Source organism: Cynoglossus semilaevis, chromosome 1 (assembly GCF_000523025.1).
Source record: "Cynoglossus semilaevis isolate Cse_v1.0 chromosome 1, Cse_v1.0, whole genome shotgun sequence".
NCBI classification, from domain to species: Eukaryota; Metazoa; Chordata; class Actinopteri; order Pleuronectiformes; family Cynoglossidae; genus Cynoglossus; species Cynoglossus semilaevis.
This window is the reverse complement of record NC_024307.1, coordinates 24,243,520-24,271,268: the sequence shown is the minus strand read 5'-3', so window position 1 is coordinate 24,271,268 and position 27,749 is coordinate 24,243,520. Positions and strand designations below refer to the sequence as shown.

Below are 27,749 nucleotides of genomic sequence, written 5' to 3'. Positions count from 1 at the left end.
AGGCCAAGCGGAACAAGATGTAATTACATTGGCCAACCGATCAATCGGTGCACCCCTAATTCCTTGGGCTATAAAAAGGAGTGCACATTTATATATATACAATATGTATAATATACAATTTATATATATATAATCTAGACTAAATAAATGTTAAATGTAAAATGGCAATATATACCAAAATAAGTCAAAAATATCTGAAATGTGTCTTAAAATATGGCAAAAATAGTCTTAAGTTGAAAAAGCTATAGTTGAAAATTAGGCCCTAACCATTAAAAAGTGATAAAAGGATGCATGCTAATGTTTAAATGAAACTATGGATAGAAAATGTAGGTTGTTCCAAAAAGGTAACTACCGTATTTTCCAGACTATAAGTCGCACCAGCCAAAAAAAAAAAAAAAAGCATAACGAAGAAGAGAAAAAACATACATGACACTAGCAGATACTGGAGCACCCTCTAGCGACTGTCAATGTGAAAATAACTTGTGAAATTATATATTTTAATATATAGGTTTACACCTGAGTATAAGTCGCAAACCCAGACAAAAGAATTAAAAAAGGTTTGACTTATTGTCCTGAAAATACTGTAATTCAGGCAAAAGAATAGGAAATTGTTGACAAAAAGATGGGTAAAATGAAAGATATTTAGAACTGTTCCAATGCTACTTTTTAGTTAGCAAAAGTAAAGCAAAACAACAGTAAGCAAGACATTTAAAAGCTGAGAGTTACCTAAATATTTAGAAATAGAAATAGATTAGTTTTTTCAACAAAAATACATGTTACAGGTAGAAAATGTTTTTTTAGTGGTTAAGGTCCTAGTCAGGCAAAGTTTAAATAGGTAAAAACACAACAACAACAAAAGCTTTAGTCAGACTTTGGTTAGAATGTCAGGCTGAATGGAAGTCAGTGGGGTGTCAGGTGACAAGAATAGTTGTGTGCGTGTATGTATGTATGTGTGTGTGTGTGTGTGTGTGTGTGTCCCTTATTTACTGATAACAAAATAACAACTACTATTTTATTAACTTGAGTCTTTAATTTTAAATCCTTACATTTCCTTACTTATTTACTGTTACCTGGGTTTTTGTAACTAAGTGAGCTCACTTCATAAAAGGTTACATTTTTACCCATACCCTTGTAAAAGACTAGGTGTTATGTTGCGAAACTACAGTATGAAACAAAGGTAATACATTTTAAAACATCATTTAATTTACCTTAATCTCGTTTCAATCTCTTTCAAAAATTATTCGGAATGAATTTATCGAAAAGCTTTGGCTTGGTCATTCCATATTTTATTTTTCTTCAAAAATAGTTTTTTCATTGAACGTACATTATGAGTCTTAAAATGGTTCATAAACCCGATTACATCTGAAACAGCCCCAAAGATTGACACTGCTATCACCAGGTTTCACTTTGGGCAAGCGACTTGCACAATATCGCGCAACATTCCTGTTTCTCCAAGGTGAGTCAATGCAATAAATCCAGTCCCTAAAGGAGGTTCGTCTAAAGATCAAAAGCCAGTGATTGTATTCCTGCTTTAGATTTCCATGTAAAATACAGGATGGGAGAAGGAAATCAAGGAGAAGTACAATTACTCAATTCTTGCAGTAAAAGTCAAATATGACTTTGACGTATAACTCAGCTCCTGCCAACATCTTTTTTATATTAATGTTGATTAGTTACCAAGATTGGGCATATTCATTATTACATGTCAAACTTATAATCAGCAGGACATAAGGTCATATAAAGCTAAGATAAAGATTTAAAATGTATAGTTTTTGTTGTTGTTGTTGTTATTTTAGTTTGAGACACTGATCCCTAACATCCTTGAATATAATTAGATATTCATTATTGGAATGTCTGAAATGCCTTGAACTCATAAGATTTTGCTAAGAGATTTATCTAAAAGAACTACCTTAAAGACTGGAAAATTCTTACACAAATCAAGCTGAAATTTGCTTAAGTTTAACCAGGATTTCTTTTCTAAAAGCAGGCAAAGCTAAAAGTTAAAAACCTTTTTTTTTTAAACTGGCAAACTGAGTAAAAGTGGCCTAAAGATGAAAAAGTTAATTAGCATTAGCTGTAATCACCCATACATGTATCGACGGTCCAAATATATTAAAAGTAGTAATATAGTCACTTTTAGTATATTCAAGACATATATATCTGAAGAAGAAGCTGAAAGTATACCAAAGAGATAGCTGCATTAGCCAAAATGGGCTCAAAGTTAAAACGTAGCATAACGGTCAGAAGTCAGATGACTCTGGTACAAAAGATTAAAAATGTAAGGTAAAAGATGATTTTTAGTATAACAGTTAAGGCAAAAATCTCACAAAAGAGGTTAGGTAAAGCCAGAACTGAAATAAATTGAAATATTATCAATAGCTAGCATGAACATATCCTCTCAAAACACATTTTAGAGGGATATATACCTACAGTATATAAAACTATACACTGTTATTTTTACAATATACACTATATTTATACTCAGACAAAAGTTTTGTGAACAGTGAGCTCACTGTAATCCATTCAAGTCATATGATCTACCATGGTTACTGTGAGGTAGCTCAGGTTCATTGTGGTCAAGATCGCTGTGCCTGCACAAATGTAGACAGGAAGTGGGGTAAAATAACGTCAAGTTAGTTTCATATTTGAGTGATATTTTAATCGATCACCCATGTTATGGAAGCACTTATTTTTTTAAGATTTTAAAGTGTTATAATTACTATTTATGAACAATTATAGTTAATTAAATAGTTTAATCTTTGTTTTTATTTGCATTGGGTTTTATTTTGAAAAATGTATACGGAAATAGCTGTACGAAACAGCGTCTACCTAAACGACAGTCTATTAGTTTGTCAGCTTACGAACCCATACAGTTGAAACAGTAGATATGGAACAACGGAGTAACGAGTCGAGGCGGGGGAAGGGAGTTGTTTCTATCTAAAAACCAGTTACATAGAGTTTTTTTTTATTACAGTTCTTTGACCGCTCGTATATTCTAGTTTTAGAGCGGAAGAAAAAACAAACTTAAATGACAACTGAAGTTATTCAGTCATTTTTGATACCTTGGGCAACGTGCCACACCTTCGCCTAGTGCAACAGGTAAGCTGGAAAAACAACTTCTTTGTTTTTATTTTCTATTCTGTAGTAAAATTCATATTAATTAGCAATAATGTATTATTATTGCTAAGTAAATATTGTCAAAATGTTGTTATTGAACTTCTGTTAACCACCCTGTACGCAGCAACATGCGAACACCACGGTGTGACATATGGTGAAATAAACAAAAGAAAGTGCGAAACTTAGATAATTGAACTATGGCTGATGGTTAAAATAAACCACAAAATATATAATAATAATAACTGTTGTTGTAAACGCAGGGTTTGAGAGGTTTATAGCATTATCTGTAAGCTAAATAGGTAGTGTTACACCTGTTTCGCCTGTTATTGAAACCTATTATTTAAACTAAGGCTTAAGGAAATCCATCAATAAAACATCAGGTAAGAACTGTTCTCTGTTGAAAAAGTCAGGGTTTCAGCTTGTGTTTATTACACAGACGCAACAGTCAACATGTTCTTGTGTTAGTTTCTTATGTTGGTTTGTTTATTTAAGTGTTTTGAGATCGGCACCTGACAAGGTAGGAAAATTATGAACCTTTATTGTATACGTGATATATCTTTTAAAGGTACCTTGGGCTAACTTTTTGACATTTTAGGTTAAACTCTAGTTGTATCACGTGGCGGTTTTGTCTTTTATAATGTAATTTGTATGGTTGAGTTACAATTAGCTGACAGAAGTACATAGAGGATTTACGTTCCATTTTTTGATTCATTAACTTGGTGATAGTTTATCCGCATATATCTAACTCAGTTATTTCTATTGCACAGTCGTTATTACTGAAGATAAACTTCCCTTTAGGTGATTTCTCATAATACTTCATACTAGGCCTCATACAAGTAAAGTTTAGTTAAGCTTTAGCTATGTTTTCCTATTCTTCACCACATCATGTTTTAACCTTTGGCAAATTATATTTGGTTTTATTGCAATATCATGTTGTTATTTGCTTTATTCATTTGAAACAAAGAGATCTTTCAACTAGGTGCTCAACTATTTTATATTGTGACAAATTTGATTTTGATATATTTGTTTTATTTCTGTCAATAAAGTTGAGGTTTGGTGCTAATATTTTTCAACGTAACAAAAATATTTTGCAAAAACATTACTTGAGGATCACTAATTGTTAGCATATAGTACAATACAGCACAGTGTTTCAGTTGTACATAACATTAGCAGTAACATCATTCAGTCATTAACTGACATGTAAACCTTAAACCCACTACACATGTACAGAAGTGGTTAATGAATAAAAGTGTCTGGGAGTGTTGTTGTTGGGGACATTTTATCTTTGTGATGAAGTCGAGAAGAGTTGGAGGAAAAGGAGCTAGATGAGGAGAAGGAGGAGGAGTGGTCATGAGTTAGTAAACTAGCACTCAGTGCATGGCCTTGGGCTTTGTTTGCACAGCTAACACATAACGTCACTGCACCCTGTGTCAGAGAATAGCAAAGAGTCACAAACCTGTCATTTCTGCTGTTTTTGTAAGACAAATGTTATCATTAAACATGGCATTATCTGACATGGATCGGCTGCTGTTTAAGATCATTAACTCACACAAAACCGTACCCTCACATCTACTAGATTTCTAGTGGCATGTAAACAGCATTTCAGAGATTAATCTAAATAAATTGATGAACTGATTAAGCAACAGCTAAATTAATTGAGATAGAATTCATCACAGGTACTAATATGTACTATAAACAGGACAAAAACTGTAAATGTTATACCCTTTATTAAATCTACTGCACATATTTGACATTTTAAAAATGAGTGAAAAATATTCAGCTCTTTAAATGGTAACAGAAAACAGGTAAATGTATCCAAATGTTTTGTTTTCATTAACTATAAGTGAGCCAAGAAATAGCCCAAAGTAAGAAGAAATAGGAAGTAAATAAAAATCATAAAAAAGGGGACAAATTACATTAGGTTAGCACACACAGGTGGTTGCAATGTAAAATAAAGACATTGAGTAGCAAAAAGAAGGTAAAAACAATGCTATTCCAGATTTGGTTTAACTTTGCCAAGAATTGAATTGTACAAACGATAATTGAAAATTCAAACTATAATATTTTTAAAAAAAGAGCCAATACTAAACAAACTACAGGACTACAAACTACACTATAAAGTCCAGAAGTGGCTACAAAATAATTTGCCCTGGGAGCAGAAGCAACACTAATCTCAACATATTAAGTGTTCAGTGAACCGTGTTGTTTTAAATGACTCTCTGTTAATGACTCAACACAGGTCTGGTTCAAATCATCATCAATGAGGTTGATTTTCATACATAGCAAAGCTGTGTTTTTTATCTAAGTTGATGCCGACAGTGTCAGGCTCCGCCCATACGACGGTTCACTTGACAGGACAAACCATTTAAAGTGGATGCAAATTATATTTGTCAAGGATCTAATTTGCTTTGAAACAGGGTTTAGCTGCTTTTGTCTGAGTACACTCCTAACAGGATGTGAAGACGGTACTGGAGCCTATTTACTTTATGCTCCAAGACAATAGATTGTACACAGTGGGTTGTTTTTGTGAACATTTTGTTTTGCAGCCGTGAAGAAAGACAGTTGCGCAGCTGCATGGGGCTAGTTTCTAAAGTTAAGACATTTATATATAAATATATTCAACCAAATGACAGTTGACCACTACTTTTCTTTCCCCACTAAGAGCACACTTTTACGTAGAACAGTGCTTTCAAGTGCAACCAGTTTGGCAACCAAAATTTTTAACACTGCAACACTGAACATTCTGTAGTGCATTTGTCTAAGTGCTGTCAATGTATTTTTTTAAGTTCACAATGTATCCCTACAGAAATAACATAGATTATTCCATTAAAAAAAAAAGAGCAAGCTGTGAATCGGGGAGTTGGTACAACCTAGTTAAGGTGCTGAACATGTATAACTGTTATGTAGAAAACCATTAGAATGGTAACTTTGGGGACTAGAATAGTGCAGTGGTAGGACTACTATCTGTAACCAGAAGGTTCATTTGCTTTTTTAGAACAATCACTAACGCCCAAGACCCAGTCTCCGAAATTGTCACACTTCAACTATTTGGCTGGATATTCAATATCAATATTGCAAGCCAAAGTATTCTTGGGCCAGACAGTTGTCCAATGTTGCTCATTATACCTCACGTACAGGTAGACCACAATCTGTAGGAGCCCCTGGTGCCCATCTAAAGGGCAGAAGTTCTAAAACCCTTTACTTTTGAAATCCGCATGTAGCAGCTAATAATTTATGCTTGACTTAAGAGTGGTTGCAGTTCAACCGTTTGTAGTCATTTTTGCAGACACTGCTGTTTTTTGTGATAAATAATGGTTGCAATAAAGATTATTTACCTGTGAACCTTGCCCCTCAGATGTAATTTTATAGACCCTGTTCTTGTAACAGTTATGAAACCTAGATAAGATATAAATCATTTTAAACAGTTAAAAAAGGGTCCTTTTTCCCTCACAGTTTTGTTTACTAAAGTAGAGTCTGTGGTTCCTGGATCTGGAGGGAACCACAGGACAACGGCAGCGGAACGTCTGTTTACAATGTGAGGGAGAGACAGTGAAGAGGGCTGGGCCATAGATGAGTGTGAGTTGTTGGGTAACAGACACCATGACAGGAGCCGGATTTTAGGGCACAAAGAACACATTGTTGGCTTTATCAAAAAATGACATTTCAGAACTGCTTGATTTGCCAAAATGATTGATAGCAGGCTACACAATGGTCTATTTTCCAACATGGTAGACCTTCCGTTGAGACTGCATCAAAAGCTTAAGATACACAATAACGTCACACGGTGCTTGTGCTCTTTCATTCCACGTCTTACCTCGTAGAAAAGGTTATCTCCACACTGTAAATGCAGGGCTAATAAAAGTTGGGTGAAGCCACGGGTGACACAGCTACATTTTTCTGTCAGTGCGCCTACTTTAAAACAGTTTATTGACATTCCAGTTGGATTTTTAAAACCCCAGAGTCAAAGCTGATAAGAGGCCTAACCGTGCTACCTTATCATGCGCTGTTGTTTGGGTCACTGCAGCAGCTTTTGAGCACACAGAAGTCCCGGTGATAATGGCTTTGCTTTGAGACATGATTCACAAGTCAATGAAGGATAAAATTGAAGTGGATTCTGACTTGTTTTGTGTCACAATAAAATACAAATCGCAATTCTTATACAATAAAATATATTCATCAGTTTAGAGCTGCTTCTAAAGATTTTATTCATTTAGTTCTGGTTTTAGAGTAAGGATTAAGTTTATTTTAGGGCTATTTTTTTTATATCTAAACCAAAAATCAATAATATTTTTAAACTGTTCTGAAATGGCTTTGGGATTAGAGATTAAAATCTAATCTTTCTATCTATGCTTTAATACCTCTTTGCCTATTAGAAAAAGAAGACAGTAATGTAAAGGTGTTTTCCTGGTAGCAGCTAAAGCTGAACCCTCCTAGAAAATATAACACGTCATCTGAAAGCGTCATGTTTCTAAATCTTGGAATTTAATAGTACCAAGTGAAAAGTTAAACCTCAGAACACCTTAGATGATCTAGTTTGTAATCCGAAAATTTTCTGGTTTTGTCCTTTGAATAAATGCCCTAATCCTTAACAAATGTAACCTTATAATTCTACCAGTGGGGTTTGAGACATGTGATCAGTAAGGTACTCAATCAGTCAGTCTGTCAATCAGGTAGGTGAGATTTTCTCTTTAGGCACCTTGAAAGATCAGGTGATGAAATGAGGGCAGCCTTTGACACTGCAGTCATCACTTCAGTTACAATTGTCATCACTTGTCCACATGACAACAGTATATCAGCCCCACATCTGATCAGCCACCACACAGTCTCTGCTGCTGTGTTCCTTTTTTTTTTTACTTGATTTTGAATCAAATCACGTAAGAAAGTTGTTCATTAATCAGATCAGTTTCTGTCGAACCTGATTAATTTCCTCACAGGGTTGACAGTCCAGACTTTGAAACATGAGAAGAGAGGCTGGTGATGAGTCATAGACTACAAGTTAACTTAGCATTTAACCAAAAATATCATTCATCATATTACCATTTAATTATTTTCTCCAATAACTGATTGATTTAACCTTGTGTGGTGGCTACAACTTGTTTGTTTGTCTGTGAATAACAGGTGGCTCAGACAGATCCATTGACAGCTAAGAACATGTAGAATCTTCAGACTGTTTGTCGAACCAATACAGGGGTCTACCTTACTTTAACAAAAAATAGCAATTTTTTTCATGTTACAACCAAATAAAACCAAGAACCCCAAACGGCGGTTCAGTATTGAGGTTCTATTAGAAGTTTATATTAAAGAACAAAAAGTAAGCTGTTCAAAATGTATTGCTGTTTAACCATGATCAGTTCAGTCAGGATATACAATGAAATTAAGTTATTATTACTAGATTATTGGCCAGTTTATCATCAAAACCTCTCTGTATACTCAAGTAGGACTACCACTGGTAAATAAATAAATCATATCAAAATTTGATATGTTTTGATATAACATCCCTGCGGCAAATTACACTAAATGAGGGTGATTATGTTTCATTTGTATTTAAGTGCAGCAGACTAATGTGAACAGTCCATCTGACAGCTGAAAATGAAATGTATCTGTAGAGTACATAAAATGGTAGTGCTACGAATAGTTTATTTGAAGGCTGACAACTAATAATACTCCGTATACATCTCTTATTTTAACACCACTACAAGTGTCACCGTAATAATCTAAGATCAAAGATAAAAGATACTGGATGATCTCCATTGTGCAGCTGTTCCAACCAGCACTTAAAGAAATCGGATGTCAGACCAGTTGGCCTACTTTTTCTTTTTCTTCACCACACCCTCGACATGTCACCCTCATGAACATGATCTAATGTTTCAACGTCCCTTCACCCACATAAGACGTACCAAACAGACTCACACAAGCCCTCAGTACAATATAAATTATTATAATATCATAATATGATACACAAGCTACGTAGCAGCAGCATCACCCACTCGCGTCTTTGCTAATGAGAGACTCACATTCACTTCTTCACCTGAGGCTACAACTACGAGTGTGTATTTAGTTTGGGTCAGTAGATATGAGAACGGAGGATTTATTCTTCTACATGCCAGCAATGTTATTCAACCTTGCTGTTTTTGTTTCTCGCACCTGTATTTGGTGTTATGGCGTTGGAATGTGCAATGTTTAGACCAGCAACTGAAACCCACAGTCATAGAGAAATCCTCGTGGATTCATTTCAGCCGTCCACGGGCACAACAAAAACAACCGATATCAGATATGCAACACGGAGGGAATATAATCTTGACAGAGCAACAGTGTTGTTGTGTTGTGGCCCAGGAATAAATCTTAACTCTCAGTCTAACACTTTAAACAGCTGTAAGTGCAGATTATAAGCAGTGATGGCCAGTAACGGTTTATATGACCTGATTTGCATTGTGGTCTAATTCAGAACTATGTCACAGATATTTGAGATTTAAATATTTATTGAACTTTTAAAACATAAATTCAATAATATTCATGCAGCAAGTAAAAAAGTTGTCAGAGAGCCCAGCCAATACTTTTGACTTCACAGCAATACAAAATTGGGACTTATTGTAATTTTGAACTACATTTATTCCCGCATTCCAGACTCACTCAACGACAGCCTGGAAATGAGGTTTCAGCCAATCATTGCACAGTCCAATCCAACTGTGCTGTAATTGGCTGCTTTAACAAACAGCTAATTATTTTGTCTTCATAAAAGGAAAGAAAACACAAGGCCTTCTGCTCTGTTTCCATGGCCACCATTGATAACCTGTTATCATTCAATATTCAATTATATGTAAGACAGCATTTTTATTTTTATTTTTGCATATTGTCATCATTAAGGTAACACTAAGAGTACAACCAAACAGTGTGTGTGACAAACAGCTGTCTTATTTGTATAGACTGTGTTCTCGTAGTTACTGCAAAAGGAACTAGGAATTCTACTTCTACAAAAGATGACAAGTAGAATTTGCAACTTAGGCATGCTTTTTCTGTTGTCACTACCAGCTCATAACAAGGACGATGGACTGGAAAAGATCAGACTGACCACACCTAAGATACTGATGTTCTTGCAATGTCAAGTGCTTTTAAAACAAACACAATGGGAGGTTTACAATGCAATAAATCTCTTAAAATCAAGGCATTCCAGATAGGGACAGATAACCTTGGATTACCGATGAGGCAGATAGGTAAAGTTAACCCTGCTGGTACAGCTTTTATAATGTAATTTGATTAGTTTTAACTGCTAAATGGAATTTCAGGACACAGCAATACAAATTGCACAAACAAAATCAAAATATATTTAAAATTTCATCTTGCACTTTTTAGTTGTTGTAAACCTTTGTGAAAATAGTTCAACTATAACTAATTCTCATAGTAATAATATTAATATTAACAAATGTTAATTACTCATTTTTTGTTCAACTGTTTTACCATTACCATCAAAAAGAAACCATTTATTGATAGGAAAAAAATAACTCCTCCACCCACGCACAATAACCTCAAACCAAACTCTTAACATGTTAAGTTAATTTTACCTGCACACTCTCCATAGGAGGACTTCAACTCAGTTTTATCATTCCGGATGAAATTCTCTAACCACTGCAATCGCTCAGAAACCACACCTGACTGTCAGGTTCACGGGTTTTCCCCTGAATTTCAATCCATTCCACATTTAAGGGACACTCTGTGGCAATTTCCCTTTCATTGCACCTGTTTCGTTCTCTAAGATGAAACGTTTCAATTTCCTGCACAAAGACAAAAATAAAAATAAAAAATCATCAGGAAGCAGAAAAAGTGGGAGCCTGCCAAGCTGCCAGGGGTGAAATATTTCTCCCCCACAGTAATCTTCCCACTATCTTCCCCATCATAAAAAACACAGGCGATATAAAATATATTGAACGGCACAGGCAGCAGATAAAGGACTATAATCGCTAGCCAACAATGTCCGATAGCTGAATGAATGACAGTCATTTTATACACTGATTGAATCTGTGATCTCACTGTGACTTTGGAGCGTCTCCAGGCAGGAAACATGATTGGTCATTTAGATTCCGGGATGCAGATCTCAGTCACGTGCTGATACTTGAAGGAAAACTTAAGGGAAACTTAGAAGATAAGATGTTCAGTCCGCTCAGTTTTCACAAACGTCAGCGTCATTATCATACATCGGCATTAAAACTTAAAATAAAATAACTGATTAAACATTGTTCAGTACAAAGATATTAAAATTATATTATTGTTTGCTGATAATGCTATTACTTATTTTAGGGATAAGAAAACGTGGGGAAATTGGGGAAATATTTTGTGTGCATCACTTTAAAAATAAATTTAAATTGCTTCATTTGCATGTTTAACTGCAGCAATTAACTCTGCAAACACAGCCAGCAGACAAGTAAAAAAAACCTGGAGCCACAGTTTACGTCAGCCTGGCACATTGGTCATGTTTGCTTTACCATTTTCTTCAGGCAGGCACCTTGGGAGTTGTCTTTGATTTTAAGGCTAATATCAAGAGAGAGATGTGAGTGGAAAGTTACTTGTAGGTCTCTTGTCAAGTGGGAAACTGTCAGCGACTGTGCTTTGCTTGAGTTTAAGATGGTACAATGTCAAATATGCCACCTTGACTGTGAGGGATTTCTGCTGACCAGCAGCAGAATGATTAGCTTCAGGCAGGTAACACCACAACAACATTGTCAGCACTCCGTCAAACCGGAGGCAGTCATTTTGCCTTGCAAATTTGCAACCCACACTGTTCCGATGCTTTTTTTTTCCGACACCGTCAGCCAGGCTTTGGTTGCCTTGTCTGTCATGGGCCTCCACTTTGGTGTTACATGTTAGGTAACAAACAGCACAATGCAGAAGTAGTAAATATTATAGGTGCAACGATACACAAATAAGCTCAACAATGTACCCTAAGGCAGAGTAGTTGAGCGCAAGTCCACTTTCAGCACAGAATGCATCGCCGGAATTAAAATAAATATCAAATTGCGTATTGTTTCCACTTTCACCACAGAATGCATAGCCGGAAGTAAAATAAATATCAAATTGCGTATTGTTCTATTCATAGTGTGTACCAAACAGAGACCACTGTATCAACGGTTCAGTACAGATAAATATTTGTTGCATCCCTAGTAAATATATAAAAAGAGAGAACTTAAATAGAACGGTTTGAAGGTAAATTGCATTTTTACCACTGTAATAGTTGTTTTGTGATCTATCATAAATTATCTAATATATAACTGTATTCACTGCTCACACATATCACATTAAGCTTACCATGGATTATCAAGTAGTTTTATGAGAACAGAAAACTTCATACAGCTAAATATGCATAGAAAGCATCAATTTGTTCCATGACAGTTTTTGTGATGACTCTGTCACAACTTTCCTTGTTCACATTCACAATCATAGTGTATATTGCGATGGCTGTCAACTGGAAATTTATAGTTGCACATGTAGTGATAAATATGCAAAATGTATTCAATGTAAATTTTTCAGGTTTCAATCAGATCCCATATCACTTAATTGAAAGGTGTTATCCAATGAAATTATGATTCATATGAACACTGCCTCATTAATTATGACGTTATATTAACTTCTAATCCTCCTGAAACAAATTGTTTGGGTTAATTGACTTTAGTTATTGTTCAAAAAACTGTGGTCATGTTCGAATGAGCTTTGTAACATTAGATATATTTATGTTAGAAAACTGTACTGTACTCATAATTTAATCTCTATGAATTTTCTTTCTTTTGTAACCATGTAGTAATATTCCGTTATTTCTAAACACTTTTGTGTGTGAGTATGTATAATCACTATACAAAGGAAACTAGTTTAGGTGGGGATGTTGTTTGTCAACTAGGCTTGATCATCTTGCCAGTAAATCATTGATGCGATTATGCGAATTGTTTATCTTGTTCTAAAATAGATTTTTTTAAGACCAAAAGATCTCAAGAGGAACAAGACACAAAAATATATATTCAACGTCACACAGTGGAAGATCAAAGTCCCTGATTATCTCACATAAACTTCATGAAATTCTAATGAAGACATTTGGATGCAACCACAACTGCAGTGTTTGTCTGTAGTGTAAATTCAATGCTGGGAAGAAAGTTATTCACGCACATAATTAATTCATGAGGATTCAGCACCAGACAGTTATGTCAAAGGTTCAGGACTATTTATTGCAACGCACAGATGAAGAGTCGTGGTTCTTAGCCAGATGAGGATGCTCAGTTACCAAGACTCTGCCCGCAGCACATTAAAAAACACCCCGGGGTGTTGAAGGCCAGAGGCAGCAGACACAGACCACATCAATGAAATACACTCTACGCACAGACAAAGAAAGATTACCATACCTTAAGTATTAAGTGCTGGTGAAACTCAGCAGAGCCTCATGTTTAACAGTCAGTCACAGGTGCTTCAGTGAACTCTGACTCAAGTTGGAAAAGTGGGTTACAGTGATTGTAGGGTTCTGTCAGGGCTGACGGGACATTCCAGTAGTGTCATCATTCCAAATGCCGTCTGGGAAACGACTTCCTTGCTTGCTCTGCTCCTGAAAGATAAAGAACACTTAATGTAGGTGGGTACTTGTCAAAGCAAGTGTGTGTGAAACAGGGTGGTCTCTTCAGAGCATCTGCTTTTTGGACCAAAGTAACGGTGAAGTCACTGGGACCTTACAAGACGTGGTACACTGTTGAAGTACACTGTTTAGTATCCCAAGGGTTTTAGTACTTTTCTTGTCTGTGGCTGTACATGGATAATTTAGATGTTCTAGGATATTTCTGGCTCTATTTGAGGCCCTTAAGTAAATTATACCATTTCAAAAGAAACTTTTCTAGTTAGGTGGCTTGTAATGTCAAATAGCTGGTACTCCTGAGCTCGTGTGCCTGTGTTTGTTTTGACAATGCAAACACAAGAACACAGGGAGCGTTATTATAATATTTCTCTACATGATAAGATGATCCCTGAGGTCTTTTCACAGAAATATAAGGTTCCCACGCTTAACTGAATTCCTGTGCATCTGTTGTTTAACAGTGTTATTTAACTTGTTATTAGTAACAATCCAGCATGTTTTAATATTTTCTCCTCTTCATTAAAATAAAAAAAAAAAATCAAAATAGACCCATTAACTACTTTGCTTTCCTGTCTCTTTTTCAGCATTTACCTCTTAGTTTTTCCAGATCATATTGTACAGTAATTAAAAATACTGCATATGTAAGTGCTGTACATACAGTGCTCAGAACAGGTTGGCAAATAAAAGGGTTGCAGAACCTTTGTACATTTAATACTCAACCAACCCCACTGAAGGTCCGTAATCAATGTACACTGTACAGTCACTGGAGGATTAAGTTTCAAGACCTGAAAGTGCTCGCCCCACTGCCCTGAAAAGATCCAGTTCAAAATCAAAATCAGATCAAAAGATCCGAGAGATTAAAAACTCATCAGCTGTAATTTGCAGTACAAGTGACAGAAGCCAGGGGTGAAAAACCCAGTGTTGCTCTTGATTATAAGAATACTGTGGACTAAAGTCTATAGTCGTCTATAGTGTCACAGTTTGCCGACAGGACTCATACTGAGGTGACACCACAGTGCCAGTGCTTGTTGCACGATTTGCATGTCACTAATAAGTGAAACATTGCATTCACAGCAGGACGATAATTCAGCCACTGTTTACAATGTGTGTTTCTCAGATGAGATTTGCATCTACCTACAGTATTGTGCTCTCCACTTTGATTCTTGTTTGAATTTGCCCAGGGATTTGACTGAAAGGTAAATCAGGGGTATACAGGGGTCAGAAAGTTAAAGTGAAAGCGTAAAACTCTTTTTTTCCCCTCAAACTCCTTGTGACTTGTCTTCTACTATTCTCCCACAAAGAGATCCTGTGTCCTCTACCTCGGTTGCCCTCTCTCCTTTGCTTGCAGACAAACCTATTCAAAAGTTGGTGATTAATTATTTACCCAGGCAATGAAATGCCAAAGCCCAGAGTAACACACCACAGGGGAGAGAAAAAGGTCATTCCGACACAACACATACGTACACACTCCTTAAAACGTACTCACACGTCAGTGATGGATGGCAATAAAATCTTTATCGGTGCTTTGGGCAGACAGTTTTCATTATGGTGTAGAAACAGCAGCAAGACCAAGGGCAAAGCAGAAACTTGACTGATGGGGTAAAATCTTAGAGGAGGGCCCCCGAAAACGGACTTCATTTAGAAACTGCTCACATGTCAAAGATGGTGAACCTGCCAATCAATAACAAAGAAAAGACTCTGTGTGTGTCTGACTGCTTTAGTCAAATAGGAATAGAAATAGAAAATGATTCAAAGATATATTTTTTAAAAATGACCATACAACAAAGTAACCATAACCCTAATACATGATAAATATACATCAGACAAATGTACCTTTTAAATTCCAGCTGTTTCCAGACTTCAATCAATCTGCTCTTGGACAACTCCACTGGTCTTTTACACTTGAGCCCCGACAAGTTTTTCACTAAAAGACAATATTATTGTCTTAACCTATTTCTCCTCTAAAAGAAATCTCATATACCAACATTTCCTAAACAGACTGCCCCCTGGTGGTTCTCACCAATGCATGGTTTTGTCATTGTATATAAAGGCTTTTTTTGGATTGAGTTTTCTTTTTGTTCCTCCACAGCTTCTGTACAAAGCTGGCCAAATGGGGTGCTCATGCTGCAGGATGATAAAGAGGTGAGAAGTTCTAATTTTGTCCTATTTGTTTCCTTGATGGCTGGACGCGCTCCTGTTTTTGTTGAAAAGGAAATTGACTTTGATTTCTTTTTATCATTAGTTGTTTCTCTCTGACCCTTTACATGTGTGGCGTTTACTTCCAAAAGACATGGCATTTGTTACCATTAGAAATTAAAATGATGTGATGTGTTTGGAAATGGTGCAAGTGTTTAATTCACAACTGTATGTAGGTAGTATTGGACTCAATTCACTTTTCTGTTGAAGTTGGTTTTGTATTGGCAATAGCCTGACATGGCCGTTAAGCCTAAAAATGTTTCTGTCACATTTCGTTCATTTTTCACAGACAGCGTCATAACAAAACTATAGCAGATTTTAGCAGCTTCAGATTCAAAATGATATTTCAATCTACACTTTATCAAGGCAGGAATAACAACATTTGAAATACACAAACGTCTTTTAGCATCTCCGTGATAAGAAGCCCTCTCCGTACGTTTCTATCTGCGTCTCCACAGTGTCGGTTCAAATATACAGCGGTGGAATGATTTCTTGTCTGCTTGTATGCAGATAGTGAGAGGTTCATTTACAGAACGTCTGCAGTGTCAGCTCCACCTGAGCTCTGAGCACAAACTTGTGAGTCGATACGCCAATAGCCGTCACCTTCAGTTAGTGTATTTCCGCACGGCGCTGTCTATTCATTAAAAGCCTACCAGACGTCACTGTCAGCTCTGCACATCGCCACGACTCTGACGGTGAACGATGAGACAGAACAAGAGCAAGCAAACAAGACTCTGATTGGAGATTAACAAAAGTCCACACTGGCTTTCACATACCAGAGTAGTAATCCCACCAACACACACACACACACACACATAATTACTAATTGTCTGCTGTGTCACATTTCTGGGCTTAGTGGTGTTTAGGGCTTGGCTGGTTCTGTGCAGCTGGTGCAGGTTACTGGGTCAACAGTTCCAACAACAGTGGGTGAAAGAGGTGACAACCTCATACTTTATCTCCTGTTTGATAGATGAGGCTTCATTTGATCTCATAATCATAACCAGGGACAGAAAGCTGCCCCAAGCTGTTCTAGGTTTTTATCACACACACTTTAACCCGACTCCACTTTTATCTGGACCTGTTCCCAGTACGTACAGGACCTCCAGGTGAAGAGCAAATCATTTCTCTTTAACACTCTTCTCTCTGCATCTGCCTTAATGTAAAACCATACAGAGTAGAATTGTACTGCTGCTACTGTAAACAGGTGCTCTGGTCTCAATCAGTACTTATGGACCAAGTACAATAAAGAATAATCCTTTTACCTTCTGTATGTTTTAGTGACACAGAACAAACCCATTATCTGTGTATTACATTAGAATGAAACCAAAAGGTCGAAATAATGAAAAACTTCACTTCAAAGTCCAACTAGAAATATTTGATTTTAGTTTTAATTTACCGACTAAACTATAAGCTAACGATAAGCTGTAAACATCATTACCATGCAAATAAAATGGCTGTTAAGGTGGTGCGATAATTTTCTGCTAAATCCAGATATAACATATATATTACAATATTTATTTTCCTATTAATACTGTAACAAAATATAGCACAACTACATGGTCTAAATCAGGGGTCACCGACCTTTTTGAAACTGAGAGCTACAGTACTTCAAAGGCACTTAGTAATACAGAGAGCTACTTGTTTGATACAGACTTCCTGAACAATGTCATTATAATCAGTTCTGGGACATACAATAGTAGACACTGTTCTTACCATCGTCATTGGACCCATTTGAATATCATTGCAAGTGGAACTGATTCAAAAAGCACAGTAACAGTTCAGTATTTGACCCTCTTGTTGACTAGTTTTATTTTTAGAACATGACCCGCGGGCACCTTAGGTGGTCCATGGGGGCTACCAGGTGACCCCTGGTCTAAATTATACAATTTTTATATTAAATTTTGTATATATTCTTCATCTGTATTTTTTATATTTTTTAAAAAATGCACAAGGAAATGAAATCCAAAGCCTCCAACAATGAAGATAAATCAATCACTAATTCTAGCAGTCTGTGGCTCACCCAAGAAACTTCACTAAAATTAAATACAATATATTTAAGTCAATTAAAGTAAACCTTATTTGAATGACGTTATTTTGTCAAACTAATTCTAGCAGTCTGTGGCTCACCCTGGACTGTCCTCCAGTCCATCACAGAACCACATATAGCAACAAACAGCCAATCACACTCACATTTGATCCTATGGTTAAATTGTGTCTTCCATTTTATTGTAATGTAACGTCAAGCTCACAAAACTATGCTGAAAATTCCACAAAACCAAAGCAACAAATACAAAGTATACTGATTAGAATTGAGTTCAGAAATAGCCACCAGCTGGCCTTATAACAGATGAATAAATAATTGGCTCTAATCACTCCAAAAAACCAAACCAAAGTTCACCTCTGTGACATATTCTCATTTACCACACTGATGCTTTGAAAACAGGCCTGTCACTTTTCTTTAGAAGGCACAAAAAAATCTAACCATATACTGGCAGTCTGATAGTTTAAACACACACACATTTGCAGCTCTGAAAATAAAATTTTGTATAAAAAATATTTTAAAAAAGTTTATTCACACAAAGTTTAAAACGTTTGAAAAGAGCTCTTTAAAAAGTGTTTATGGAACGTCAGGTGGTTTGATAGAAAATCCATACGCTGCTGCTGCTGCTGCTGCTGCTGCTGCTGCTGCTGCTGCTGCTGCGTCTCATCTCATGGACTTAAAGCCATGGCGTTGTTATTCCTGTCACAGCCTGTAGGTGTGTTGTGTGTTTATGTGAACTCCAGAGAAACGTTTCCCTGCTGCCTGAACACCAGCTGAAACAGTAAACACATTCTTGTTTTGTGCGCAGATAAAGAGTCAAACCACATGCAAAGGACGCTTTCCTTTGCATGTGGAGCCTGGTGCATCCTTTAAATAGGTTCAAGCTCAACAGAATCCTAAAAGAGAAAGAAGTGAAGGAACTTATAGGAACCAGCTTCAACTCTGTGTGAATTCATGTCAACCAGAACCACGGCGTTCTCTGGCTGGGCAAATATGAATCAACCTGAATTAGCAGTGGTATTGAGGTAAACCCGCTCCTCCATGGACTGATACACCTCTTATTATTATTATTCAGGGGATCCTGTAAACACAGACACCCTGTGTCTGTAAATGCACAATCCCAGCCACTGGTCCTCTGTTTGTTTTGGGGGAGAGAACAGCTCGGAGGTAGAACCCGTGACCTCCTGTTGTTGATGGAAATACTCTTCCATTTTCTCCCGCAGCATTGGTCCAACTTTTTGAATTACCCTCAGAGGTGTGTTTCTCTGCTGAAACACCTTCAGTGTCAGTTACTATTCAGACAGCGAGCCTGGGATTTTACTGTCAGACAGGACACAGCAGCAGCAGCAGCAGCAGCAGCAGCAGCAGCAGCAGCAGCAGCAGCAGTGTTAGTGCTGCCTAGGAGTGAGAGAAATGGAAAAATATTTGTTTTCTCAGCTTTCCTTCTGCTGTGAAACGTGACAGAGTGAGGGACAAAGGGAAGGCCTCAGGCTGAGCAGAGATGTTCAGTCTGTGTTTGTTGGCTAACGGTCATAACTGTGGACAGTCAGGCCCAGGTACAAACTGTTGTTGTGTTTTCCTTAATTATAATATTATTATTACTCTATAAATAATGAGGTTTTTACAAGGCCTCGTTTGTCCCCAAAGCACCAAATGTTTGGCAAACAGATGTTTTTGCCCCATTTTTTCCCATTATTGGTTGTTTATTTATTTGTGTAAGTTGTTGCTGCTTTAAACTTAGTCAGCTTTAAATAATTTCTTCTCTTTTTGACTATGTGCGGGAATATTTTATTCATTTTATTTTTTAATCATTAATTTCCAGGTTTGTTTGTTTTTGATTCATCGTTGTGTTTAGCTGTTTTGATTTTTAGCTAGGACCAAGCCGCATACAATCCACTGGCTAATTTGTGTTAGAAACGTTTAGCTAATTTTAGCTACAGTATATCAGTGATCCATTTTTTTCGGCTCTCCATCAGGCCAGTCCACAGTGAGGGCAGTCTAGGACAGTGTTTTTGTTGACAGTCCTCTCTGACATCAGTTGGTATTATGTACAGTTGGTGTGTTTACTGGTCGTGAGGTGGAGCTGGACCAGACAGACCATAATAGTCTTTTGGTCAGCACACCAGTCTAGGAAACATGAAGGACGATGTGGAGTGTGTTTGTCCTGACTCTGACTGCAGCAGAACTGACACTGTGTCTGTCCCACAGCTACATCTACGACCCCTCTGTGGAGGTGGACCTAAGAAAGACCGACTCCACGGGCAGCTCCTTCTACCACTCCCACCACCTCCCAGGTATGGCCCCCAGCAGGGATACGGTAGTGGTCAGTCCAGACAAACAGAAGCAGGGTTTCCACAATCTGGGCTACAGCAAGTCCAACGAGAGCACCCTGAAACTGGAGGTGGACAACAACCAGGTCAACCAACGGCTACACTCGGCTCCTTCAAACATAAGGGATCTACATCAGCAGGGAGGGGCGCCCCCTTCAGAGGGCGGTCTGTACATCATCCAGCCAGACATGACTGGACCCCGGTGGATGATACAGGAAAGAACCCCCAGTCAGGTTCCAGTCTATCCCAACATACATGAGTACGACAACCAGAGAGGTTACGGTGAGCAGGAGCAGCGTGGGAGGAGGACAGACTGGGACAGAAACACGGGCAAGTGCACCACCAGCAACGAGAGCTTGTCAGCGGATGAGATCGATGAGGGCGTCGGGGGGATGCCAGATTATCCGTGTGACACCGGGGACGAGGGGAGCGTCCTGTCGGTGGACATCCACACCAGCACTACCAGCTTGTCCTCAGTGGACACCAGAGACGGGCTGAGACTGCCAAAGACAACGGATGTTTCCACCATGGAGAGCGGAATTTCAGTGACAAAGTGTGAGGAAGATGAGGATGAGGAGGAGGTGCAGAGCGTCACAGACTCTATGGTTGCCGAGGCTCTGGCCGCCCTGGAAGCGGCCACGTCTGGAGAGGACTTTGACTGACGCCGCTGACAAAAAAAAACTCCCAGAAACCCTTCTGTGGTTTCAAAAGAAATGAAGGAAGAATGAGTTTACAGACACCTTGGTGGACTGGTTTTCAGACTGAATTTTCTAATTTGTATTTTTCTCTGTATGTTAAAGGTCAGGACTCTGGACGGTTGCCTGTGACATTAGTTCAGCTCAGTTAAACTCACTTTTTGTGCCTAAACATGAACTAATTGAGGCTCAATGACGTTTTTCTTTCCTGGGAATTTGCTCAAGATTTTTCTGTTTTTACTGGATGAAGATCTGAATTTTTACTTCAGCTTCTGTTGTTTTTCTCCAGTCACTGTGTGTCTGCCAAATCATTTCTTATTATTTGTAATGTAAAAAGAAATAAATGAACTTCAGAGGATGTACACTGAGGCTGTTTCTGTGCACCACTTATTGACCTCGGTACACTTCAGGTCTTTGCAGGGTTTCTGTGGGGGTTTTTGGCTCAAATCAAAATGGCATCAAAACGCATTCAATCCGATTCCCAGATGCATTAACATTAAGAAAATATACATTTGATGATAAAAAACAATTATATTATGTTCATCCAGGACAAGATACAGGATCTACACTGATGAAAAGAGAAGAACTACAGAAGGAGAGGGCAGAGGTCGGCGTGCCCTCTGCATAGTGCACTATATATACATCTCTTGCGGTGTCTGAATGTGTAGTGAGTGAAGTTGCCCACAGTATAGGGCTGTCAATGTATCCCACAATTCACTAGTGTTCAAGCAATTGATGCTTGCCATTTAATTCAGAGTTGGATGTTGGATATTTTACATCTGCATATGTACGTGTGTGTATATGTGTGTGTAAATACTGTATGTACATGGGTAAGTATACACACATGCACACGTGTAATATTTGTCATGGGCATTGTTTGAAATGGCATTATGGGGCCATTAAAAAGCATTAAATTAGATGGGCTGGTACCTGGAGAAGCCCTGCTTTAGTTTGGACTTACTTTACACTCATTGATTTTAAAGTATTCAATTATTTTATACTGAATATCATTTTTAAAGACACCTAAAACTGGAGCCACAATTTGTTCCAGAAAAATCATTTATAAAATTAGCAAAATAACTATAAGGTAATAAAAATAACAATGTTATCAACTTATAAAGGGAAACTAGCAGAGGTGTTAACAGTAGTGGGAATCACTACTGGAAGATAGCAAGAGCCAGACAAACCACGTTGACATTTTCTGCCTGAGCTAACGAACGCTTGTGCAGGACATCAGGACCTGAGACTCTTGTTTACGTCTCCTGGTCTCAGTGGGACCACATACAGACCCTGACACTACAGCAGTGAGAGCTCAGGCAGGAAGTGTCCCTGCAAAACCCCCGAGCCTGAACTAATGAAGACCTTGGGGTGTTGTCACCTCAGCCAGCAGTACACACACAGATATAAACACAGTGAGCCTTGGAAACCAACAGCAGCCGAGAGAGAGGACAAAAATGTTGGCCAGCTGAAACCTTCTTATTCAAGGTTTTTGAAGAACCTTTCGAGCACTTTTCAGGCCTGTACAGCTATTAGCCCACATACTATTATAATATATATTTATATATGATTCACACACTTTAAAAACTATTATAATATATATTTATATATGATGTACCTATATTTATATTATATTATTAATGTGATTAATATTATCTTATATATATTCTGTTATGTTATATTAACATTTTAGTACAATTTTGCTCTTCATGTTACCTCAGGTTTATTTATTAGCTATATTTCAGCTAACCTTTAGCACTTATCTTTTCTTAGTCCTGAGACTTCCTATAGTTGTATTTGTATTTGAGCTAAGTTCTAGCATTGAGTACTGCTCACTTTTAAATGTTCTTGAAACTTGAACTTTTGTGATAATCTTCTTATTTTTATTTTATTATCTAATTTATAACCTCCTTTTTTTCCTATATTTTAAACAGTCAAAGTAAAATGAACTCATAGACAGGTTTTGGTTAATGAGACTTTTGTTCCAGTGCAGTTTCCTGGAACTCCTGTTTTCTTTTGTGCATGACAAAGCAGCGGGGTGTCTGAGTGTTTGTGTTTCGGTCAAACATTTACCCTGATGAAGGTCGTGACCTCATTCCTGCAGCTGAACTTCACCATTAACTCTGAGAACATTTTTTTCGATTCTCGGTGATTCCTACAGAAAAAACAGGAAGAAGAGAAAAATTAAACCAGGTTTTGACTTTAGAGAAATGAGTCTGTGACGTTGGTCGGTGAATCAAAAGAGGGAATCTGACGCAGAGTCTGTGACGGTGAATCAAAAGAGGGAATCTGACGCCCTTGTCTCTGAACACAGGAAGTAGAATTCACCTTTCTGTTGACGTTGGTTTTCCATCAGACCATGTGGTCGTTACAGTTTCTCTGTCACAGCCGTCAGAACTGCTGAAGAGAACGACAGCACAGAAACACGTGACAAGCACTCTTTACAACAGTTCTAGGACCAGATGTAGTACTGCACCACAATCTAGTACTACATCAGCTTAAACAGGATCTGTTTTCAGCTTCATGCCAGCATCTTGGCTAACTTCAATACTACGTCTTTTGGCCACCTTTAGCTATTTTAAACATTTAGATCATTCCGGATCAAAAGTATGTTTAAATGTGTACATTTTAACTGCTACCTTTGAGCCATTTCAGTTTATTTTTAGATTTATTGACTTTTACTTGAAGCTTGGGTGGCTAGCTTCTAGCAACTTCTAGTAGTTGCAGTAAAATCATGTGTGGTTTCCTGTGTTCTGCTGTTATTACCTTCATTAGGGAGCTCTCTGCACTTGATCCCCGAGGTGTGTGTGTGTGTGTGTGGACGCTTACTTAACTTGTTTATTTTTCCTCTGGCGTTGTTAGCATTAATGATGTCACACACTTCAACTGCGACACACACACACACACACAAATACATGTTTATAAAATATTTTACAACAGAGAAAATCATATTTCATTCTAAACGTCAGCCTTACAAACAAAATGTCAACATTTGTCTGTTAACTGACATGTTTAACCTTTTAACAACTTTGACCTTTTGTTTTTGGTCAAGTGGTAATTTCTTTTTCTTTTTGGTTAGCTATTTCTGGCTAACTTTTAGCCTGATTTTTAATTGCTAACTTTTGGTAAATGTTTAGGGGGTTTTAGCAAACTGGTAGCTGCTATCTTATATCTATCTTTATCTTTTGGAACTTTTTAACTAAAAGATGATTACAAACAACAGTCAATGCAGCGGCCTGTTAAATGGTGTACTTCCCCTTAAACGGAACCAAAACGATCCTTTTTGTTGGAAGCCGGTGAACGTGGGTAATATTTAACTCTGGTTAAAGACTTCATGTTTTATCTGCAGACTGAACGTAATAGTTTCCTGTAGCTAAAAGGAGCAACAGATGCTACAGACAGTCACAGCAGACTGACTGCAGACATTTACCAGACTAAAGTCATTTTCAAAGGCACTACCTTCACTGGTCAAGGTCGTTGAATATTGACTACTCTCCCTCACACTGGTCCACGGTCATCCACCCTCAGACCAAACCAACCAACCATGGTGTCTGGACCAACTCCATGTTCTGGGAAAAAGAACAGACAAACAGACAGACAGACGGACAGACGGACAGACGGACAGACAGACGGCGGCTCGGACAGTACAGTACTTTAAAGAGGCTAAATGTATATAAATCAGTACAAAACTGTCTCCATGTTACTTCTGAAGAAGGTTCTAGAACATTGTCACGCCCATGGTCAAAGGTTACTGCAAACTGTGTGATTTCAGCCGTCCAAAATAAATCATCATTAATCACACCTGGCGGCAGGAATCTCACTAGCCAATGAGACCACAGCTGCTGAATAACGAGCTACAAGGACGTCACCTCAGAAGATGCAAGTTTCTGATATCCCACATTTTTATGTTACTTTAGTAAAAACTTGCCTAGCCTATGTTGCGACATTTTTAGGATGGAATGAAAACGACGGTGTGGTATGAAAAAGTCTGGTGTGGCTGATAAGTACTTGAGGATTGTATGGAGTATGAGGAGTGACAGATGGAGCTAAAGTTTACACCAAGCTATTTAAAATACACAGCTTTGCACATTGATGATTTTAAACACGTGCAAAATATTAAAACGAAACAAAAAACTGTCTAATCAACAAAAACAGTCATGACCCCTGTGCACGGCCTACTCTGGCCCTCTGGGGGTCACGGAACCCTCTCTTGAAGACCTCTGCTGTAGTGTGAGAAAAAGCACCGCATCATCTATTGTTTCTGTCATCCAGTCATTATAAGAGTCAACACGTCCACAGAACATCCAGCAGGAGTCAATATTTGCTCCTCGGCCTCACGTCGACTGCGTCACCTGACAAGGCGTCATCCTGAATCACGCTGTGCTGGGGTGTGTGTGTGTGTGTGTTTGCGTGTTGATGGCAGTGTGTGTTTATCAAAGGCAGGTCCTCTCTGAGCCCACAGCACTGGGTGGGCGGGGCCACGTTGCCTTTGTGTTCCACCAGTTTTCTTTCCACATGTAAATGCTGCCCGTCCCTGTGAAAGCCAAATCACCCTGCAGTGCTGTCAGCTGACACCAGGGGCAGAGCGAGTCAGTCAGAGCTGGGTTTCATCAAGGCTGACTGTTGTTTGGTGCTGTTGCTAACACTGTGTGTTACAGACTGAGTCGGCTGTTTTGCAGGTGAGATTAGGGTTTGGCGCCCCCTATCCTTCCCCCGTTGTTTTTGCTTTTACTTCTGGGAGGTTGCAGATGGACGCCACTGTTTCACAGACACACTGACACCTGGTGGTCAACACGTGTGCTTCACATACCGGATGACTTGTCTGATTCTCCAGCTTTCATTTAACGTTCAGCGCTCGGGTTGAGTCCATGTACAACAGTGGGAGCTGTTTTAGCGCCACCTGTCTTCTGGTTCAGAGGAAAAAACAGTTATAATATTAATTTGATATGACACATTGGGTTTTTCTCGTGTCCTCTTCAAGATCCAAACTGTTTTTTCCTTTTCCTCGACCAAAGCTGCTGAAATGAAAGATTGTGAAGAAGGAATAAAACATTTTTAAAAAAGTCGAGGACCATTCTCTTGTGAAGAAGGAATAAAATAATTTTTAAAAAAGTCGAGGACCATTCTCAGACGTGTGCATTGGCTCCAAACAGCTCTCCGTCTTTATCCCATCCCCATTATGAGTAAATAACACATCCAGAGGATGGAGGTCAACAAGATCCAAGAGATGAAGAAGAATCAGGAGTGGGAGGAGGCGAGGAGGGAGGAGCAGAGGAAATGAATATGAAGACGGATGACTCAGGCTGAGACTGCAGGGCTGTGGACACAGACTTCATCACTGATAATGGACTTATACACAGTGATTATTTTATTCATTTTATGTAAGCCAATGAATAATAAAAACAATCATTGTAATAATTATAATAATTTATTTCTAAGTTTAATGAATTAAAAACATGTTTAAATATTCATTCATTCAATTTATTTTTGGGATTATTTATTGTTAATTGTGTTTCTATTTATTTATTCTATTGATAAATTAGAAAATATGCATTTTACCAAATACTTTGCTTATAAATTATATGTAATTATTAATTATTATTTTGTCTATTGATTAATTTATTTACAAAATACATTCAGATTCAAATGCTGAAGTGAATTTAAAATCAATCAAACACATTTACTCGAACCAATTATTGATAACTTATTGTGATTATATATTGTGTTTATACATCAAATACATCTATTTATTTTGATGTAAAATGCATTGGAAAATGAATTTAAAAAGAATCAATTCTAAGTTATTAAGAGTTTTCATGATTAAATTCATGATTTGATTCATTACATTGATTTAGTATGTGGCATGTGCAATATTTTATATTTGTTAGCAAGTTCATCAAACCAGGCAGGAGGAAATTAATTCCATTATTTGTAGGTAATATCTTTTTTTCACAATATCATCAAATGAGACATGTTTGATTGAAGGTCAGGTCACGACCTGAGCACAAACTACATCTCTGCCCTCAGTCTCTCAGCTCTGGCTTGTGCTGTGTCTTCTGAGCCACAGAGTCAGTGGAGCATCACAGAGGCAGAGATTCAACTTCTACATCCATCTGCTGCTCCATCCTGCTGTTGCTGTTTTTTGTTTTTTACTTTTCCCACTAAAAAACTAAGGTCTAAAATTAGAGACTTCTGTATAAAATGCCTTCTGGATCCTCTGTGTTTTCATCCAAGAAGGTTTACATCTGGACACGTCTAAAATTAGCACAGAAATATTAAGCTCTGCAGACACTGAGTTTGTTCCCATCTCACGGTGGGGTTCTCAGCTCCGTTTAGTTCAATGCACCAACTTTTATATCTAGCAGCATCAGTATGTTTTTGGAAAATGTTTACATTCCCTCAAACTCAAACAAACAAACAAAGCCTTCCTCTGTCCTCTGCTTCATTTAGAATTTGCTACATTCTCTGAGAAATTGCAGATGTCTACCATGAAAGAGCACTACCACTGGAAAATCATGGGGGCGGTGTTGCGCAGAATAGCTCACGGGCAGCCATAAAAAGGAACAGCAAAAAGACAAACGGCAGAAACAGTGGAGACAACAAGAAGAAGTGTGTGTTGACTTGGAGCTGAACTGAATGTCCTCACAGACCTCCACTGTCCCCTGCTCTGCCCTCTGCTGGCCCTTGTTCTCAGCAGGGACATTATCACCACCTCCTCCACTGTGGCCACGTTTGTTCATGTCTCCGAAACTAATGTCAGCCTGGAAATGAACTCT

At 37.8% G+C, this 27,749-nt stretch overlaps 1 protein-coding gene and 1 long non-coding RNA gene across 2 annotated transcripts; one reads left to right on the top strand and one right to left on the bottom strand.

Annotated features, from left to right (window-relative positions):
- Window positions 1-2,864: 2,864 nt before the first annotated feature.
- LOC103386801 (uncharacterized) lies at window positions 2,865-21,344 on the top strand. The gene is made up of 3 exons (XM_008321215.3): window positions 2,865-3,099; window positions 15,804-15,856; window positions 20,160-21,344. The coding sequence occupies exons 2-3, from the start codon at window positions 15,825-15,827 to the stop codon at window positions 20,941-20,943; spliced, it is 816 nt and encodes a 271-aa protein (XP_008319437.1). The 5' UTR covers window positions 2,865-3,099; window positions 15,804-15,824; the 3' UTR covers window positions 20,944-21,344.
- On the bottom strand, window positions 14,530-26,036 carry LOC112487369 (uncharacterized). The gene is made up of 4 exons (XR_003050414.1): window positions 24,433-26,036; window positions 23,302-23,373; window positions 23,047-23,128; window positions 14,530-15,385 (listed from the first exon to the last, which is right to left on the bottom strand). It is a non-coding gene; the product is annotated as an uncharacterized LOC112487369 (long non-coding RNA).
- Window positions 26,037-27,749: the final 1,713 nt, after the last annotated feature.

Excerpts from the sequence above, each read along its gene's own strand:
- LOC103386801 (XM_008321215.3), top strand. The coding sequence starts at position 15,825 with ATGGGGTGCTCATGCTGCAGGATGATAAAGAG. Across the intron at positions 15,857-20,159 it reads TGCTGCAGGATGATAAAGAG|CTACATCTACGACCCCTCTG; the intron begins GTGAGAAGTTCT and ends TCTGTCCCACAG.